The sequence below is a fragment of the Manis javanica genome, chromosome 6 (genome assembly GCF_040802235.1).
Source record: "Manis javanica isolate MJ-LG chromosome 6, MJ_LKY, whole genome shotgun sequence".
Classification (NCBI taxonomy): Eukaryota; Metazoa; Chordata; class Mammalia; order Pholidota; family Manidae; genus Manis; species Manis javanica.
In genome coordinates this window covers 90597130-90616476 of record NC_133161.1, presented here as the reverse complement: position 1 = coordinate 90616476, position 19347 = coordinate 90597130, and the positions used below count along the sequence as shown (strand labels likewise).

The 19347-nt window shown below is 36.8% G+C and overlaps 2 protein-coding genes across 13 annotated transcripts in view; one reads left to right on the top strand and one right to left on the bottom strand.

Annotated features, from left to right (window-relative positions):
* Nucleotides 1–19347, top strand: part of LOC108404103 (uncharacterized) — a 24972-nt gene extending 5625 nt beyond the window's left edge. For 6 of the 11 annotated variants that reach the window (XR_012132397.1, XR_005059273.2, XR_005059271.2 and 3 more), the window contains 2 exons: nucleotides 17758–17862; nucleotides 19060–19347. The gene's annotated coding sequence lies outside the window, so the exon portion shown is untranslated. Of the gene's footprint in view, nucleotides 1–499; nucleotides 2632–17757; nucleotides 18272–19059 lie in introns of those variants that run through there. The other 5 variants (XR_005059262.2, XR_012132391.1, XR_012132393.1 and 2 more) reach the window with 2 other exon arrangements.
* The window catches only part of PRKAR2B (protein kinase cAMP-dependent type II regulatory subunit beta), a 115504-nt gene continuing 98656 nt past the window's right edge, over nucleotides 2500–19347 (bottom strand). The window contains exons 6-11 of one of the 2 annotated variants that reach the window (XM_037010878.2): nucleotides 17495–17648; nucleotides 9799–9900; nucleotides 8617–8691; nucleotides 6554–6619; nucleotides 6283–6421; nucleotides 2500–4339 (exon numbers count right to left, since the gene is read on the bottom strand). In XM_037010878.2, the coding sequence (XP_036866773.2) occupies nucleotides 4206–4339; nucleotides 6283–6421; nucleotides 6554–6619; nucleotides 8617–8691; nucleotides 9799–9900; nucleotides 17495–17648 (670 nt within the window). In that variant the 3' untranslated portion in view covers nucleotides 2500–4205. The remainder of the gene's footprint in view (nucleotides 4340–6282; nucleotides 6422–6553; nucleotides 6620–8616; nucleotides 8692–9798; nucleotides 9901–17494; nucleotides 17649–19347) is intronic. The other variant, XM_073239031.1, reaches the window with a different exon arrangement.

Genomic DNA, 19347 nt, shown 5'->3' with positions numbered 1-19347 from the left:
ATCTAAGCAGTTGAATGTATTTGGAGTTGAGAATCATGTCTAGAAAAATATACTTGGGTGTCCTCAGGTGGGAGGGGACTACCCTTAGTGGTCTCAGTTGCCCTCAAAGAGTTTTTGTTAAGTTGTCCAATTTGGAATTAAGAAAAACGTGATATTTAGAGAGCACAGCAAATAGTTCTACTTAATCCTACTTCCTGTACATTTCAACCCTTTAAGTGACATAGCATAGTCATGCGTTACAGTAACAAAAATGTTAAGGTATTGAAGTTCAGCTCTAAGGAGCAATTATGAGAAAAAAGATTTGACAAAGGTATCTTTGGAGTGTGCACCTGTCCTAAAGGAATTAAAATATTGTTTGGTTTTTTAAAATGTCATTTGCATACATTACAAGAATGTAGTTATTATGTAAAGGGAGGTACATCTGTATGAAATGTCAGCCTCTGGCCTAAAAGAGGCAGTGGAGTTATAGGGATTGATTTCTTCTCTTATTCCTCTGCAGGATCTAGGTAGGTTTCCAATTAGGACAAAGATGGAAAGTCAGCAATTTGAAGCAACTTTATCCAAGATTTTGACTGGTCATATTTATGACTCATAAACTTATCCAAGAGTTCTGCTTTGTAAACTTTTTTTTCAGGTTAAAGAGAAAACATTGAGGGTTTCACTTCTGGGTTGTTGCAGTCAAGGGTTAAGGCTGCTTTTGTCATTCCAGAGTCCATTTCCAGCTCACACCTACTTTCCCTTCCACCTAGAAAAATGACTCATTCTCTGTTCTTCTAATTGACAGTAAACAATGCATTTACTTACTATAACGACTCGGTTATAATTGGTACTAATGAAACGTTTGGTGTATATACATTTTGCAGAGCATTTTTTGTTTTCTTTTCTTTGGTTTTTGAGGGAGGAAATGGCAAGACTCAGGCAGGCTGTGGTTAAATCAGAATCGGGGAAACCCACGTACGTAAGTTGCATTTCATTTTTGTGGTGCAAGTATTTCCCTATCAAACATCATCACGCCTTCCCACATATAAATGTCACCTGCCTCCTCAGGATTTCCTAGGCAATTTTAGATTACACACTTCAAGCATAAAAGGGACGGAAAGCCTACATCTGTTGGTCAAATAGTTTTCCTCTCAAAATAGTCTATCTGCATTGGGAAGTTTCTACAAATTTCACTGTATACTAGGCTCAATACAGAAAAATCTGTGAGACCAAGAATTGCATAAGGAACAAAAAGCTCTCAACTGCCTGGGAGTTCTGCCCTGGACTCAGATCAATGATTTGGTGAAGTCAATTGATTATTCTCAGTTACAGAAACTGAACTGACTTAAGCACACAGTTATTATTGGCATGTAAGTCTGCAAATACCTGGTATGTTTTATTGCTTCTATTTCCATAATACATTACACTATGAAGGGTTTTTTAAGTACTTGTGAGGTCTAACAGCTATATAGACTTGCTCAACCAGTTTTGCTGCCCAGAACAGGTAAGGTCATATCTTACTCTAGTTGCTTTTTGTCAAGATTCTTTCAGACATTCAACATCAGGCTGTACCCCACACTTTCAGTGTTAGAAGCCAGCGTTCCAACTCCCTTTCTCCCTTCTGCTTTAATAATTCTGTTTCTCCCTTAGGTATTGACATTTGATCTAGATAGAGTCCCTTCAGTTACTTAACAAAGCCTTGGCTTATCCAGATGTGTTACTTACCTTTATGCCTACACATTATTTTAAGAATGCCAAAGGTCATCTAATCTTCGTTATAACATTTGAGAAAATTAGGAAAAATTACATCCATATTTTAAAGATGATTTGGAAAGGAAAAGCACTCAGCACTTAATCTTACCTATGTCAAAGTCCAAAGTCCCTGGCTTTACACCCTAAGTTTCACTTGCAGCATTTTAAAGCATTTTAAATAGCCAGTTTGTGACAGTAAACCGGATACATTCAGCCAAGTGTGTCACAGGTAAGATAATATACACAAGCCCTAGTTCATATTGATGCACAGGAACCACCACCACCACCACCACCAGAGAGAAATAAGGGGAAGCACCTTTGTGTTAAAAGGATTCCCAAAAGAATTCTTAGCCACATTTAGTGCACCCTTGAATGAAATTGGAGAATTTTCAAATAGTAAGTACTCTAGCTAGTGACTAAATATTGGCGTCTAGATACTTTAACACATAAACTCCCTGATTAGCCACACGTAATGTGGTTATTCTAAGTGGCCAGATGAGTCCGCAACATACCACAGTTATATCACACATGCCTGAAGGTTAAACTTGTTAACAGTGTCTGCCAGCAGCCCCACGTTTCCTTGCTGTAGTGTGCTCGGGGGGCTTAGCTCTCCCATGCATGCTTTTCACATAGTGTAAGAGACACTATGGAAGTCATTTTGAAGAAGAAGAAAACATTAAAAGCAATGGACATTTTATTATAAAAGTGTGTTTTATTATAAGGAAAATTTAAATATAACCAATGATACTGAAAATAATGTAACTGGCATTTACAGCCTTGGTCAGAGTTCTTTTATTAAACAGGCGTTTGCTGTTCCATGAATATTTAACAATCAGCTTATGCAACAAGATAGGTAACTTGGAAAAGTGAATAAAGTTATGAATACAGAATGATGAAGTAGGACTTTGGGGTTGTGTTTTTTCTTGTTCAACAGATGTGGCTTTTAAAATAAAATCTGAAATAGAAAACAAGTCACCTTCATATAGTAAGCTCCCTTCCTACAGGAAAGTTTGCAGAATTTTTGAACAGTGTTCTAAAACGTGGCTGAAGTCACACTTCACGTACTTCTCATATATACGTAATTGGAGATATATTTTAACCACATTTTCATTATACAAGTAAGACCATAAACATTCTCTAACTAAGACCACACTAGGCACAGAATATTTTTACCCATGTGTATATTTCTTTGAAACATGTTTCCCAAAACAAAACTACTCATTTAAAAGTGAACAACTGGGGTTAGAATTAATCTGTCTAGACACTGGGGTCCTGTGCACCTAGACAAAGAATATATTGCTTTGGTCGGATATAAATGCATCTTCCAGAGAATACTAAGCATGTCAATTATCAAAATACTGAATTCATTCCACACTTTTGAGTCTACATTAAAGCAAATGGCAAGGCCTGATGTTTTATTTGGAATGGGCAGAAATTCTTTTTATCTTTATATATGGTTTTGCTTATAAAAACCTATACCTGCCTCCTTGGAGGAAACGGGAATAGATGTCTGAAAAATCGTATTATGTACACACCTACTGAAGAACAAAGAAATACCCTGTGGGCATGTTGGTAAGGACCCCAAAATATTTTTGGTATAGGAGAGGTTTTTTTTAGTTATATATAAGATCTTAGGCTTTAGCAGACAAGTTTAAATAGTATTTTAAAACAACTATTTGTGACAATGAAATGTCGCTCAAATTTTTAAAGATAGTACAGAGAACTGAAAAATGAAAGGTAGCAGGGATATATGCTTTATGAGGAAATGTATTAATGATCTGTCACGTAAAAAGGCTCTTCCCTATTATAATGACTAAATTACCTGTCCTTTAAAACCACTGGAATATATGTTACTGACATTATGTCAAAGAAGTCAGTGTACTTTATTGCAAAAATATAAAAGGTTTTAAAATTGCATATGATGTTTTATACCATTTCACCAATAGGCTAAAGGCCAGCACATAACTTATCAAGCCAGAAAAACTTTAAAACAAAAATGACTAAAATTGTACTTACTATCTATAATGTATCATAAAAAGAACATGATGCATACTGGAGAGAATGGTTCCCTGCCAGTCCTCTCTTAAAATGGGCATAGTCACTGACACACATCAATCCGAGAAAGTCAGAATGAGCACATCGCCTATGGTGACATCCTTTAATTATCTTCTTCAACACATACTTTCAATATATTACAATCATTTGAATAAACCTTTCAGTCAAATCACAATTTTGTGGAGTATAAAGTCATTTCATCAGTATGTTGATATTTCTTTGATCTATTCTTTAGAAAGTGATGTTAAAGCCTATTGACTATAAAATCACTACTGTTTACTGGTACACTGTAAATGTAAAAAAAGGAAAAAACCTGAAATCACAGAAAATGCTTGGCATCTACACAAACACACTCTCAGTGGACTAACCACTACTGTGTAATTTTGTCACTACAGGTCTTCTTGCTCCATACATTTGCTTCATGCACTGGATTCAACAATATCCATGTTTGTTCCAAACAGGGCAACTAACTGTTCTTCATAGGTGGCGATGTTCCTTTTCATAATTTCCATGCAAGGTCCCAAAAGCCTTTCAAATGCTTGCACATCCATGGCTAAGAAAAGGAGAATAAAAGCAAAATAACATTCTTTGAAAATCTGAAGAATTTCTAAGTAATTTATAATATCTGCATAGTGTCAATAATGCAATGGCATTGTCAGATAAACATCCAATATAAGAAAAAAACATAAGGGTAAAAATGTTCCGTTTCAAAAAGGAAACAGTGTAGATTCCCCTGGCAATACGATGTGCAATGTTAGGTTGGTGGGAGGATCGTGATGCAGTTTTAGAAAGAAATGAGGGACTGTTACAGCAAGGCCTTGCAATTATAAAAAATAAATTAGTTTTGATGCTCCCTCCTTGGCATTATGAATTCGAAGGAGGTAAGAGAGTGTTTTCTGTCCTGTTTTCCCTTCTCAGGGTTTACTATGTTATGTTGTGAAGACCAAATGTAGTTTTTACTCTTTTATACTATTGTCTAGCCAATTCAAAATAGCAGTTAAAATAATGCTTTAGTCCCCTTCTATATGTTACATGTTCCCCTGCTTGCCTGTCTCATGCATGTTTAAAAACTTCATAATATAGACATGTTTACAAGAACAGTAAATGGACTTTCTTACACTGCAAGTAGCATGTAAATTAGTGTAAAGAAAGTTTCTGGTGATATGTATCAGAGGCCATAGAAGAAAACCCACTTCTGAAAATAATTTCCAAGGAAAAAAATCCTATATTTGGAGAAATAGTCTGTGCACATGCACAAAACCTCCCCCTCCAAAAAAAATGGAGCCCAAACCCTCAAAATATTTATAGGGGTTGGGGAGGGGGGATATTCACCAGTGGGGAGTGATTAAATAATTCATAATGTGTATGTTTACATGAAAGAATGTTACAATTTGATGTGCTAAGATGAGAAAATTCCTAAGCTATAATGAATGGAAAAGGCAGTGTACAAAACTGTTTAAAAACAGGCAACCCATGCAAATACAAACAAGAAGGAATTATAAACAGGATGTGGAAATCACTGGTGGGGGAGGGTGATATGGCTGACTCTTATTTTTTCCTACCTTTTTTGTGTTTCTCAATTTTTCTTTAATGTAAATGTAATTTTAAAAAAATCATGCGCTTCACTGACATCACCTTTACTCTTACTCATTTCTCAGGGAAACTGTCAGTTCCTAATTGTCTTCACTTTTAACCAAGCATGCTTGATTAACATCATACTTATTTAAAGCCTTTAAAAAAGTGATTTCTCTAAGAAGTGAATTCTCAGGGTACTTGCAAACCTTAAGAAAACTGAAGCTTAGTTTATTCAACTGAACTGGGGTAAGAGCATAGAGTAATTACAGTTGAAACAGTTTTCATAAAATGTCATCTATTTTGAAATCTGAATTGTATTTCTCATCATTAAAGTAAGTTATTTTTTATACATAAAATCTCAGATATATATAGATGTTGTCCAGATGAAGAGGGCATTTCTGTCAAGCTACTCTGTGGTATAAGAAAGCAGTAAACAGCTGACTGACAGAGAAAGCCACTGTGCTCTGACAAGCCTGCACCTCTGTTTCCTAGACTAGGCTGAGTGAGTATTCGCACAGACATTCCAACTTCCCACAGGCCTGGGGGCACTTTATAAAAACACTGCCTTCACCTTCTCTTTTGAGAACATGGTACATGTTGTTTATTTGAAAGATTACACATAGAACTTGGTACTTGGAATTTTTAACTTCTAAAATGAAGTGTTATTTCAGCCTATACAGAAAACCAGAAAAAAAGAAACCCACAAACACACACATATATATATATATATAAATTTTTTAAAGAAAAAAAAAGAAAGTCTTCCACACACTGATTTCATAATACAATGGACCCCTGACCTTATTATGTTTTGTGGGGACCATAAAACTTACAACCCCAGTGAGACAATTTATACAACATGAATATATAAATGCACACAGAACGATTCCATCCAGGAGAAGCATGCCCCCTTGTGATTCCCACCTAAGCATTTGACCATCCCAATGGCGTGTGCAGAAGCTGCTCGAGGCTTGTTAGTCACCAGAGCCAGTTCTCCAAAGTACTGTCCCCGAGAACACCGAGCGATCTCCACCGCGCCGTTCTCTTCCACTTCTGATTTACCCTGACAAAGCAGTTAAAAGTATTAACATGCACTCAGTGTATGGAAAATGAAAGTTAATCTTAACTCAAAACAACAAAAAAATCGATTCTGTTCCTTGCTAGTATTATGTGGCATTTTGGGACTTACGCTTACCTTCCTTTTCATAGTAATTTTCACTTCTCCAGATTCTACAATGAAAAAAGAATCAGCCAAATCTCCCTATCAGAATAAAACGAAAACAGAGGGTAAAAATGCACAGTCCATTGACAGCAACACCTACCATAGCCTGGAAAGTGAAACCCCATAGGGACAGGTTATCTATCTCATCATCTCAGTTGAGAGGCAGGCAATTATGTAGTAATGATTCCATCTGTAAAGTTATTTGAAATAATATACTCCCTACCATTTAGCATTTCTGCTAATTAGCTAAGAAAATATGACAAATAACAGTGAAGTTAAGGCTTTTTTCCCTCACACAGAGTAAGAGATGGTAGCACCATGTTCCCGGAGTAGCTCTTCTGTCAGCAGGAATCGGTCAGCTGGTCCTGTGCTCCCCAGGAAGTGCTCTGTGCACACTCTGGGTCGTCCTAACATAACAAGCAATAGCACCACTGACTCTCAAAGAGGAGGAAGCCCCAGGCCTATTAGGAAGCAGCCCAGGCACACCAAAGTTTCTACAGCAGTGAGCTAGGCACCACTCTCAGTTCCCGACCATCTACCTCAAGGCCTCAAAAACTTCCGAAAGAAAAATGCTGCCATATTTTCATTTTTGTTTTTTTAACGAAATCTGCCTTGATTTCCAACTACGTCTTCTGAATTAAATAGTAGTATACGGAAGATAAGATACTTTTCTGAGAGTCTCAAAGTGATTTTGAAGGAACTTAGGTATTTCAAAACTCTTTAGTACAATTCAAGAAATACAGTATCAGAACACATCACAGGAATAAATGTGGAGTTTACATTTATATGTAGTGTGAACATGCACGTTTATAAATGTTTAAGGACAACTAGTATCTAAAAATATAAACCCTAAGTACAGGAAACACCACCTCTCCCTTCCTTTATTTCTACACACCAGGGTTTCATAAGAACTTCATGGTAAATTTTCAAGTGGTTTAAATCATAATAGGTCCATTGACTGCCATGTAATTCTGTTTTCAAAACATGCTCTAAATGCACTCAAAACTGGTGAGTTTCCTAGCTTTGATAACCTTCCATAATGAGGCAAGATGTACTGAGAGAAACTGCGTGAGGACCACCTGGAACCTCTCTCTATTACTTTTGCAACTTCCTGTGAGTCTAATTTCAAAATAAAAAGCTAAAAAAGCATTTTGAAAGTGCTCAATACTTATTTTTCACTTTATAGAGCCTTGTTCTCCAATTTTACTCCACTCTTCCCATTCCCAGGCTGCTCTTATCTTTGTGTCTGTGAGGAGAGTGATTTACTTGTTTGCCTTCTAAAACAATTACTGTTTCCTTAGTCTCACAGACTTTGAATCTTCTTTCATATAAATCAAAAGAAATGGCAATAACTTCCATAAAGACTAGAATACAATATAATGTGGTACAAAAATTACAGAATCTTATCAAAAATCTATCTAAATCAGTCACTCGATGCTTCAAAACTGTAACTAGGAATAAGATATTTCATCTGTGTGCTTTATCTGGGAACCATCCCCATAAATCCCACTTATTGGTAGCTCTATTCTAACCAAGGTGTGTATTACTACTAGTTCCACAGCTTGTTGCCGCCCATCTAGTGCCTGGAAGCCAGCACAGTACATGGTACAGTGTGTTCCCTTCTGGGATAATTTCCTCAGGGAGGTTTCACCATGAATTGATCATGCAAAACTCTACATCTTCCAGTGCACCTTCTGGATCCTAATGTGATGGGGATGCTCACTTGCTTTTGTCCTTCTATAAATGATATCTTATTCTTCATATTCCTGTGAATTTCACATCACGTACAAATAGAAAATGCAGAAATCCATTTTATGATTTAATACATGCTCATTAGGAGTTAATTATATAAATAAAAATATTCAAAGAGCTTAATGGCTGTAAATTAAAACATTTTAACAGGTCATTTGGTAGAAGTCATATTCATTTAATCCATCACTATGTACTAATTATAGACACATGAAAAACTTACTAAGATTTATAATGTATAAGAACCTTTTGGAGTATGACCCTAAACTGAATTACATAAAGTATACCTGAGCAATGATTTGTTCTCCGTCGTTGTATACTTTGGTGCCTATCACATCTACCACTTTCAGGCGTTCAGAAACCTAACAAAGAAAAAAAATAACATTCAACAAGCTAATTGGGTAACATCTGTTCCAGGGGTTAAAAATTGGTAGCCTATAGGCCAAATCAAGCAGTGTGCATTTTTATGTGTACATTTGTTATATTAATTATAACACTTAAATTCCTCATAAAAGTGTGAGTTTCCTGCTGCTCTTGAAAAATCAGGAGACTCAGCAACACTCGGCCCATATATCCAAACAGTGACAATAAACTGTGGTGGACGAGCTGCTGCTGCTTTAGTACAGCGCGTGTTCTCCAGTTTACCCAAGCCTCACCCTGGCTTGGTTTCCTTGTTATTAGCCTAGCTCTGAAGGCATCTGTATTTCCAACCCATGACCTATTTTTATTGAAAAAGATAGGCTGCCAGAGCTGATCAGTTGCCTAATATGCATTTTGTAATATGGCCAAAACTTCTACCATGCACAAACTGACAACCCAACCAGAGATGTTTCAGTAGGCAGACGAGTCAGTACCAATTCCGAGGTTTCTGGCCGAGAAGCTAGGAGGATGGCCGTCCACCGAGGTGGAGAGGGGATGGGGGAGTACATGGAGGAAAGGCGAAATATGCAGTTGGATTAATGAGTATGGCATTCAAGGGAGAGGCCTTGCCCAATGATGTTAATTTTAGGAGGCATCAACATATAAACAGTATTTAAAGCCAAGGGACTTGACAAGTTCACCAAGTGCAAAAGTGTAGCCTGAAAGAAGGGGAGACCCTGAAGTGCCAGTTTTAAAAGGAAAGGAGAAGAGGAATAAACAGAAAAGATGACTGAGAAGGACAGGCCAGTGAGGACACTCTAGTTTCAGATAACCTCTCTCTGTGAAGCCATAACTGGTAGCTATTTCCTACATTTGTACCATTATGTTGTCTGCTTATAGGTAAAGAGCACATATAAGTCTGTTATGGCTGCTCATAGGCATCTTTTACTTGTAAACAAGTGCAAATCTAGTTAATAAAAGAAATACTGAGTTATATAAACACTGTAATCTTTTCAAATGAAAATATAGATTTTTATTCAAAAAACATTTCTATAGAATTAAATATTCTTAACAAAACAGAAGCTTTTAAAGCATAAACATATACTTACTTCCAAAGATTTAAGGAATGGTAGAGATTCAATAAAGCTTTCATACATTTTTCTCTTTTTGGCATTATTTTTTACAATTATTCTCCTGAAGGTTACCCTGTCCTAAAGGCAGAATGTCAAATACAAAGACAGTTAAAAAGCGGATTTAATTGCAACGAAATTTGAGGAGATAAACAATAATTGAAGATTTTGACATAAAAGATAATTAAGTTATATATTTAATACAGTTCATTTTATATCTTCATAAAATACAGAACCCTGTAAAATACTATTTTCATTTCTAAAAGAGAATCATCAATTTTTCATTTAATCTCATCAACATGTGATTGGGCGTCAGCCACCAAGTGGCGCTGTTGCACCATTTAAAAACAGATCCTACCATCCTGTCCCCCACCCCCAGCTTTACTGAGATTTAATTGACCCATAATATTGTGTAAATTTTAGGTGTACAACCTGTTGATTTGATACTTATATGTTGCAAAATAATTACTACCACAGTAGGGTTAGTTAACACTTCTATCACCACATAATTACCATTTCTTTTGTATGGTGAGAACATTTAAGATTTACTCTCTTAACTTTCAAATACATACAATATTGTTAACTATAATCACCACGCTGTACACTCAATCCTCAGAACTTACTTGTCTTAAAGACAGAAGTTTGTTCTCTTTGAACAACTTCTCCCCATTTCCTCTACCCCCCAGCTCCTGGCTGTCACCATTTTACTGGTTGATGAGTTCAGACTGGCCTTGAGTTCTTTTACTGTGGATGACAGCCTGAGAATATTACAAAATCAATGCAATGGGACATGAATGGCATTTTTTTTAATTGAAGCATAACTGACATATTACTTGCAGGTGTACAACATGATGATATTTGCATATATTGAGAAATGGTAACCATCACCACAATAAATCTCATTAACATCACCATACAGTTATAAACTGTTTTTCTTGAAATGAGAACTTTTAAAAGACTACTCTCTCAGCGACTTTCAAATATATTATTTGAATTATTAATTAGAGTCACCACGCTGTACCTTACATCCTTACGACTTATTTTATAACTGGAAGTCTGTGCTTTTTGACACCACCTACATCCTGCTGCCCAGCTTTCCCCATGACTAGCATTTTTATTTAAAAAAAAAGACTAAAAAATCTCTATGCACCACTTTTGGTAAGGTATTTTTTATTATATATTTATTTGTTATACACAAAGACATACACATGCACTGATTGTGATGTTTCCTACCGTTTCTTAATGTGAATTACAGTAAAAATACATGAAAAACACTATTAGAAATTTTTTAATCATCAAGCAATTATAAGAGATTTTGAAAAATTATTCATTGTAGGGTTTGTTTGGTCACATCCACATTACGTCAGTTTTCTTTAAAATGTGTATACAGAGAAACTACGACCTTGAGCTGAATCTAGTTCCAGTGTTTATCATGCTTATCATTCTAAGATGCTCCTATTTTTACACTAGTTAAACTCGAAAATACAGAACTCAATTAAGGAACTGGGGAAAATTGTAAAGATAACAGATCAGAAAATAGTTTTCCTACAGATTTAATTTCAATAAATTTCCTGCAAAACATTATTTTAGTACTCAGTTAAAGGCCCTCCGAATTATGTTAGCATGTTAGTTTGGCATACATTGATAACAATAATACCATTTCAATATAAAATTAAATACTATAAAAATGTTATTTAATTAATAAATTACTGTGCCAACATGTTAAGGCTGAATTTAAGTGAACTGATGGGGTGGAGAGAAATGACTGTGTGGGTGTAGGTCTCTAGTAAATTAAACATCCTGTTCTCTAATGTCATTTATTATAGCTTTTTAAGGACTGTAATTTGGACTCTTTATACAAATAATACTACTCTTAATTTTGTAAAAAAACATTTCACAAGATTATTAGTAAAAATATTGAAATAACATCTAAACCTGGCTCTGTATCAGAATCATCTATAATGTTAAAAAAAAGATTTCTGAGACCCCAGACTTTAGTAACTCAAAGTCTCTGTGCATAGGGCTCCATATAATCTGTAGTTGATTAAAGTTTCTAAGTGATTCTTATAAATAATCAGGTTTGGGAACCAGAGGCAACATTGTTTTTGTTTTATTAAAGTATCATTGATAGACAATCTTATATTGGTTTCAAATACACAACACAGTGGTTCAACATTTACCCATATTATCAAGTCCTCACCCCCTCCAGTGTGGTCACTGTCCATCAACACAGCAAGATGTTACAGAACCATTAACTGTGTTCTCCATGCTGCACTACTGTCCCCATGAACAGGCGTATATTGTGTTTGCAATTATTGTGCCCCTTGATCCCCTTCCCCTTCCCCCTGCCTAAAACCCCTCCCCACTGGTAACCTTTAGTCCCTTCTCAGTGTCTATGACTCTACTCTTTTTTGTTCCTTCTGTTTTGCTTTTTTTATACTCCACAAATAAGTGAAATCATTTGGTATTTGTCTTTCTTTGCCTGGCTTATTTCACTGATATCCTCTAGGTGCATCCATGTTGTTGCAAATGGCAGGATTTCTTCTCTTTTTATGGCTAAATAATATTCCATTGTGTATATGTACCACATCTTCTTTATCCATTCATCTATTGATGGACACTTAGGTGCAACACCAGTTATGGGCAGAGTTTATTGCAAAACAAAGACTAAAAATAGCTTAGAAATTTAGAAATTAACCACAATGGGCTCTACGTCTCAGGAAAAATTTTCTTTGAGTGGCCCACCTCTTCACACCCACAGTGACATATATATAAAATCCTGAGAGTCCCACTTCAACTGTTTTCATTCTAGTTGTAGTTCAATGATCGAGGCCTCTTTGAGTTCCATGTAGATCGTTATCCCCTGTGGTTAACAGTGACTGAGTATTTTTACAAAGTTAAACTATTCTATAAAGGATTTTTCTCCTGGGGTTTGCTTATCTTTACACCAGCATTTACATGGCAGAGCTCCAATCTATTGGCCTTAAAGAAAAACTTCTTTTCTCCTTGACTTTTCCTGAAAAGGGGCTAGTTAGGGCAAGTTGCTCTTAAAAAGTACGTTTGAAGTATTATGTTCATTATTTTTTTTGTTTAAAAAAGCTATTGTACTTTTGCACATACCCCAAGGTGATCATCACAAACTGACCGACTTTTATAAAGTTTAATAACATACATAGATTAGTAAAAAAATCCTTGAAAATGCTTAATCTGTCTTGACAGCTTAAGTATCACACACACTGGGAAGTGTGGGGCCTTTATATGTAGTTTAAGGTTTCTAAGAGGGCTGAAAACGATCAGTACTCAAAGGCCCAATTGGCTAAGTATGTGATCTGTACAAGGACATACAAGATGGAGGCTTCCTTACCCTGTGACAATCTGATCCTGGCTCGCTACCTCATTGGGATGATTAAAATTTTCAGTGATACCTTTCTTAATGAAATAGGTCACAGCAGGCACTGGAGTTAGCCCATTGCCCTACCAAGCTGCTCCAGTTTGGAGTTTTTACTTTGCTGGCTTTGGGTATTCAAATCTTTGATAGACTTTAAAACATTTTAGTGAGTTTCCACTTAAAGTAATTCAAAATTTTCATCTCCAAATTAAAAAGTTGATTCATTGCATACTTTTTAAATCAAGGTATCATTGATACACAATCTTATGAAGGTTTCACATGAGCAACACTATGGTTACTACACTGACCCACTATTAGCGAGTCCCCCTACACCATGCCCCATTTCAGTCACTGTCCATTGTGTAGTAAGAAGCTATAGAGTCACTACTTGTCTTCTTTGTGCTATACTGCCTTCCCCATGACCCCCCTACATTGTGTGCTAATCATAATACCCATTAATCCCCTTCTCCCTCCCTCCCTCCCCACCCCCACCCACTTTGGTAACTTTAGGTTAGTTCCTTCTTGGAGTCTGTGGGTCTGCTTGCTGTTTTGTTCCTTCAGCTTTGCTTTGTTCTTATACTCCACAAATGAGTGAAATCATTTGATACTTGTCTTTTTCCGCCTGGCTTATTTCACTGAGCATAATACCCTCTAGCTCCACCCATGTTGTTGCAAGTGGTAGGATTTGTTTTCTTCTTATGACTGAATGATACTCCGTTGTGTATATGTACCACATCTTCCTTATCCATTCATCTACTGATGGACACTTAGGTTGCTTCCATATCTTGGCTAATGTAAACAGTGCTGCAATAAACATAGGGGTGCATATGTCTTTTTGAACCAGGGATCTTGTTGTCTTTGGGTAAATTCCTAGGAGTGGAATTCCTGGGTCAAATGGTATTTCTATTTTGAGTTTTTTGAGGAACCTCAATATTGCTTTCCACAATGGTCAAATTAATTTATATTCCCATCAGCAGTGTAGGAGGGTTCCCCTTTCTCCGCATCCTTGTCAGCATTTGTGGTTCCTTCTCTTTTGGATGTTGGCCATCCTAACTGGTGTGAGGCACTCTCTCATTGCGGTTTTAATTTCCATTTCCCTGATAATTAGCAATGTGGAGCATCTTTTCATGTGCCTGTTGAATTTTCAAGTGTCACCTGAATTTCTTCTTTGGAGAAGTGTCTGTTCATATCCTCTGCCCATTTTTTAATTTGGTTATTTGCTTTTTGGGTGTTGAGGCATGTGAGTTCTTTAAATATTTTGGATGTTAACCCCTTATTGGATATGTCATTTACGAATATATTCTCCTATACTGTTCTTTGGGAAATGTTGGATACCTTTTTGTTCTACTGATGGTGTCCTTTGCTGTACAGAAGCTTTTTAGTTTGATGTAGTCCCATTTGTTCATTTTTGCTTTTGTTTCCCTTGCCCGAGGAGATGCATTCAGGAAGAAGTTGCTCATGTTTATCAAGATCTTTACCTATGTTTTCTTCTAAGAGTTTTATGGTTTCATGACTTACATTCAGGTCTTTGATCCATTTTGGGTTTACTTTTGTGTATGGAGTTAGACAATAATCCAGTTTCATTCTCTTGGATGTAGCTGTCCAGTTTTGCCAACACCAGTTGTTGAAGAGGCTGTCATTTCCCCATAGTATATCCATGGCTCCTTTAACATATATTAATTGACCATATATGCTTGGGTTTATATTGGGGCTCTCTATCCTGTTCCACTGGTCTATGGGTCTGTTCTTGGGCCACTGCAAAATTGTCTTGATTACTGTGGCTTTGTAGTAGAGCTTGAAATTGGGGAGCGAGATTCCCCCCCTCCACAGCTTTATTCTTCCTTCTCAGAATTGCTTTGGCTATTTGGGGTCTTTTTTGGTTCCATATGAATTTTAGGACTATTTGTTCTAGTTCATCAAAGAATGCTGTTGGTATTTTGATAGGGATTGCACTGAATCTGTAGATTGCTTTAGGAGGGATGGCCATTTTGAAAATATTAATTCTATCCATGAGCATAGGATATATTTTCACTTATTGGTGTCTTCTTTAATTTCTCTCATGTATGTCTTGTAGTTTTCAGGGTGTAGGTCTTTCACCTCCTTGGTTAGGTTTATTCCTAGGTATTTTATTCTTTTTGTTGCAACTGTGAATGGACTTGTTTCCCTGATTTCTCTTTCTTGTAGTTCATTGTTAATATATAGGAATGCAACAGATTTCTGTGTATTAATTTTGTTTCCTGAAACTTTGTTAAATTCAGTTATTGGTTTTAGTAGTTTTGGGGTGGATTCTTTAGGGTTTTCTATGTACAAAATCATGTCATCTGCAAACAGTGACAGTTTAACTTCTTCCTTACCAAGCTGGATGCCTTTTATTTCTTTGTGTTGTCTGATTACATGGCTAGGATCTCCAGTACTATGTTGAATAGAAGTGGGGAGAGTGGGCATCCTTGTCTTGTTCCCGATCTTAGAGGAAAAGCTTTTAGCTTTTTGCTGTTAAGTATGATGCTGGCTGTGGATTTGTCATATATGGCCTTTATTATGTTGAGGTACCTGCCCTCTGTACCCATTTTGTTGAGAGTTTTTATCATGAATGAATGTTAAATTTGTAGAATGCTTTTTCAGCATTTATGGAGATGATCATGTGGTTTTTCTCCTTTTTGTTGATGTGGTATATGATACTGATGGATTTTCTAATATTGTACCATTCTTGCATCCCTGGAATAAATCCTACTTGATCATGGATGATCTTTCTGATGTATTTTTTCAATTCAGTTTGCTAATATTTTGTTGAGGATTTTTGCATCTATGTTCATCAGGGATATTGGTTTGTAATTTTCTTTTTTGTTGTATCTTTGACTGGTTTTGGTATTAGAGTGATGCTGGTCTTATAGAATGAGTGTAAAAGTATTTCCTCCTCTTCTACTTTTCGGAAAGCTTTAAGACTCATCACATTTTTAAAAGGTAGTCAGTAACTGCCTGCCTAATAAGAAATACATGGTATGTATGTCTTGTTTCTCTGAGTGAGATAATTTCATCAGCTGAATCCATTTGAGAGTCAAATGCTGAGTAGTGACTTAAGTGTATAATTTCTGGAAAGCTAACACCCTTGGAAATGACATTAACAAACTTCCTATTATCTCAACTCCTTCCACAAAAGAATTTGGGAGACAGAACTGAATAAATAAATCCATGTTAAAGCTCTAGGGTGGGCTGTTTGCAACAATTTAAAAAGAAAATACAAGTACTGTAAACATTCCCTTAAATCAGTGCTGCTTAAAGTGTGTTCTGGGCAATGGTGTCTACTGGAAAATGTAGACTCACAGGCCACATTCCAGACCCACTGAGTCAGAACCTACATTTTAACTAGATTCCCAGGTTTTCCATAAGCACATTAGAGTTTGAATAGCACTAGCAGACACAGCCTTCCACAATCAACCTTACAGTCCTGCTACTCTGCATCCTGAAATTGTCAGTGAAAGGAAATCTCCCTCCCTACCTCATCCAGATGTCTTTAAACCAACTTTTAAGTCTTGTAGAAATACCACCATGAAGGAATTTATTTTAAAAGCCCAGGTCACACCCCCAGAGAGTCTGATTATATTTGTCTGTGGTGGGGCCTACGCAAGAGGATTTTTTTTTAAACATCAAGTAATTCTGATGTGCACCCACATAAGAAGCACTGGCATCATGTATGTCTCTACACAGCTAATTTTTAATTCAAAGTCACCACTGATCAGTTACACCATGCCACACAGATCAGGGTATAGTGGTGCAGTGCACACATATGGCTGGTGGGCTCACGTACAGATTGCTGGGCCCCCTCTCTAGAGTTTCTGATTCAGTGAGGCCGAACCAGTAACTAGGACCTCGGAATTTGCCTATCTAGCAAATTCCCAAGTGATACAGATGCTATTGGTCGGGGGACCACACTTTGGGAAACATGGATTATCATATTTACCACAGAAAACTATCTGAGCAAACAGCACTGAATTATTATTGTTTATGTGGCTGGCTGGTTTTTAAGAGTGGCTAAAAGACACATTTTGCATCTGGGTGTCTCTCTCAGAGACAGTAGGTTAAGCTCCTGACCTGACCTGGGAAAGAACATGAAGATTAAACTCAGTGCAGTCTTAAGGCCCATCCAGTAGTTACTTAATAAACTCCCCTCCCTGTCTGAAGATGATCCCAAATAAATCCACCTAGTAGAACGAAAATACTGCACCTACCTGGCTTCTGTCATAACGCTTTTTAGCAATACCATTCAGGTCAAAGAAATATTTCACTCACCAACCCCCACAGAGCGCCAGGAGAGGTCGCCGTGATGGTAGCTGCTCTGGGTGTATTGTACATTAAGGCCAGCTCACCGAAACTGCCACGGTTATCATAGTTACCAACACATCTTCCAACACCATCACACTTTACATAAATATCAAATGTTCCTCTGTTGGACATATGAAAAAGCAGCAGCAAAAATAATTCAAGTAAAATCTCATGATAATAAAACATGTCTTCAGAGAAGAGCCCCTGCTCAATAAAAATCTCATTTCCAGCCCCGCTTTCCCCTCTGATGACAAGGTGTAATAGAAGGGCATCAATGCGTGCCAGAGATACCATCTGTTCCAGACAAGCATGAAGACGCCATCAGCTAGACTGGGGTAAGGACCATGCATGCGCCTGCTGTGGATAATGAGACTAAGCAATAAATCTAAGATAATAAATCATCAAAGTATAAGACTGCAACCAGACTATATGCACTGACAACCACTTGAAGGATGTGTGTGAAATGCTGACCACAGTTCTCTGAGCTAAGAATGGTGAAGGACTCCAGGGATGTTCACCACCTAACTAAAGAGATTTTTTTTCTCAAATGAACATGTGTTACTTTTGAGAGCAGAAGAGCAGAAAAAAATTATTTTTTAAAAAAGAATATAGTTCTAACGATTTGGTCAGCAACTACTGTACAGTACTTCTAAGGGAACTTTATGGTCTAAAGGAGGGGCTGGCAAACTGTGGCCCACAGACTGACTGCCTGCATTTGTAAATAAAGTTTTATTGGAACACAAACACACTGGCTCTTTTATGCATTATCTATGGCTGATCTGTGCTGCAACCACAGAGTCGAGTAGTTGCAACATGTGAGACCATCAGCCTACAAAGCCTAAAATACTTACTTTCTGGCTCTTTACATCACCTGGTCCTTTATTTCAGACTGACACCCAATTGAAAGCATGAAGTGGTAGAAATTCAGACTGAACATATGTTCCTGGTCTTTTTATTCTGTGCTTATCTTTTTCTAGACAAGGTATGCATGTTACACTACACAGGATACACACACAGATCTTATACTCATACACACCACACTCTCCCTGTGGAGGACTGTCTTCCCATGTGCTGTCTTCCCAAACTGTATCAAGAGACATAGTTTCAAAGAGTTGCTGAAACTCCTGTGAGGACAGGAGAAATCCTTCTCTTTAATCCATTGGTTAAGCCCTAACAAGAAGGAAGTGCTTTAAGATTAGGAAGGATTATGAATAGTAAAGATACAATAAAAGCTGTAACTTAACATGCTGGACAAAAGATATTGATGAATAAGAAAAAAACTGGTTTTTAATATAATTCATGGATAGAATGGCTGTTTCAAGGACACTTTCTAGAATTTGTTTCATGAGTAATTTTGTTTCAAGTATAGATTGATTCTTTTATTTACACTAAAATTGTTTCCTACATTTCCTACTTTGAATAGGATAAAATATACAATAAATGTGCTGATGAGAAGTAAAATGAGCTGCCAATCCAGTTCCAATCACACCAGTCTAAGATCTGCTAAAAAACCGTGTGCTGCTTTTTCACAGATTTCTTCCCTGATAAGGGAAGACCTCAGGCAGCGCAGAGCCATGGGAAGAGCAAATGGTGGCCAGGAGACCTGGATGCTGCCTGGGCTCTCCACTGATCATGTGGGTGAACTTCATGGACTTTCGTCGTATCTGCGTACCTGAGAGTTTTTATCTGTCAAATGAATGATTAGGAGCTAACTGAAAAGGTCATTATATACAAATGTAAAGGAGTTTTTATAGTCAAAATACCTACTAAAGGAGATTAATCTTGTATTGTATTTGGGGTTCTCATATACCCTACTATTA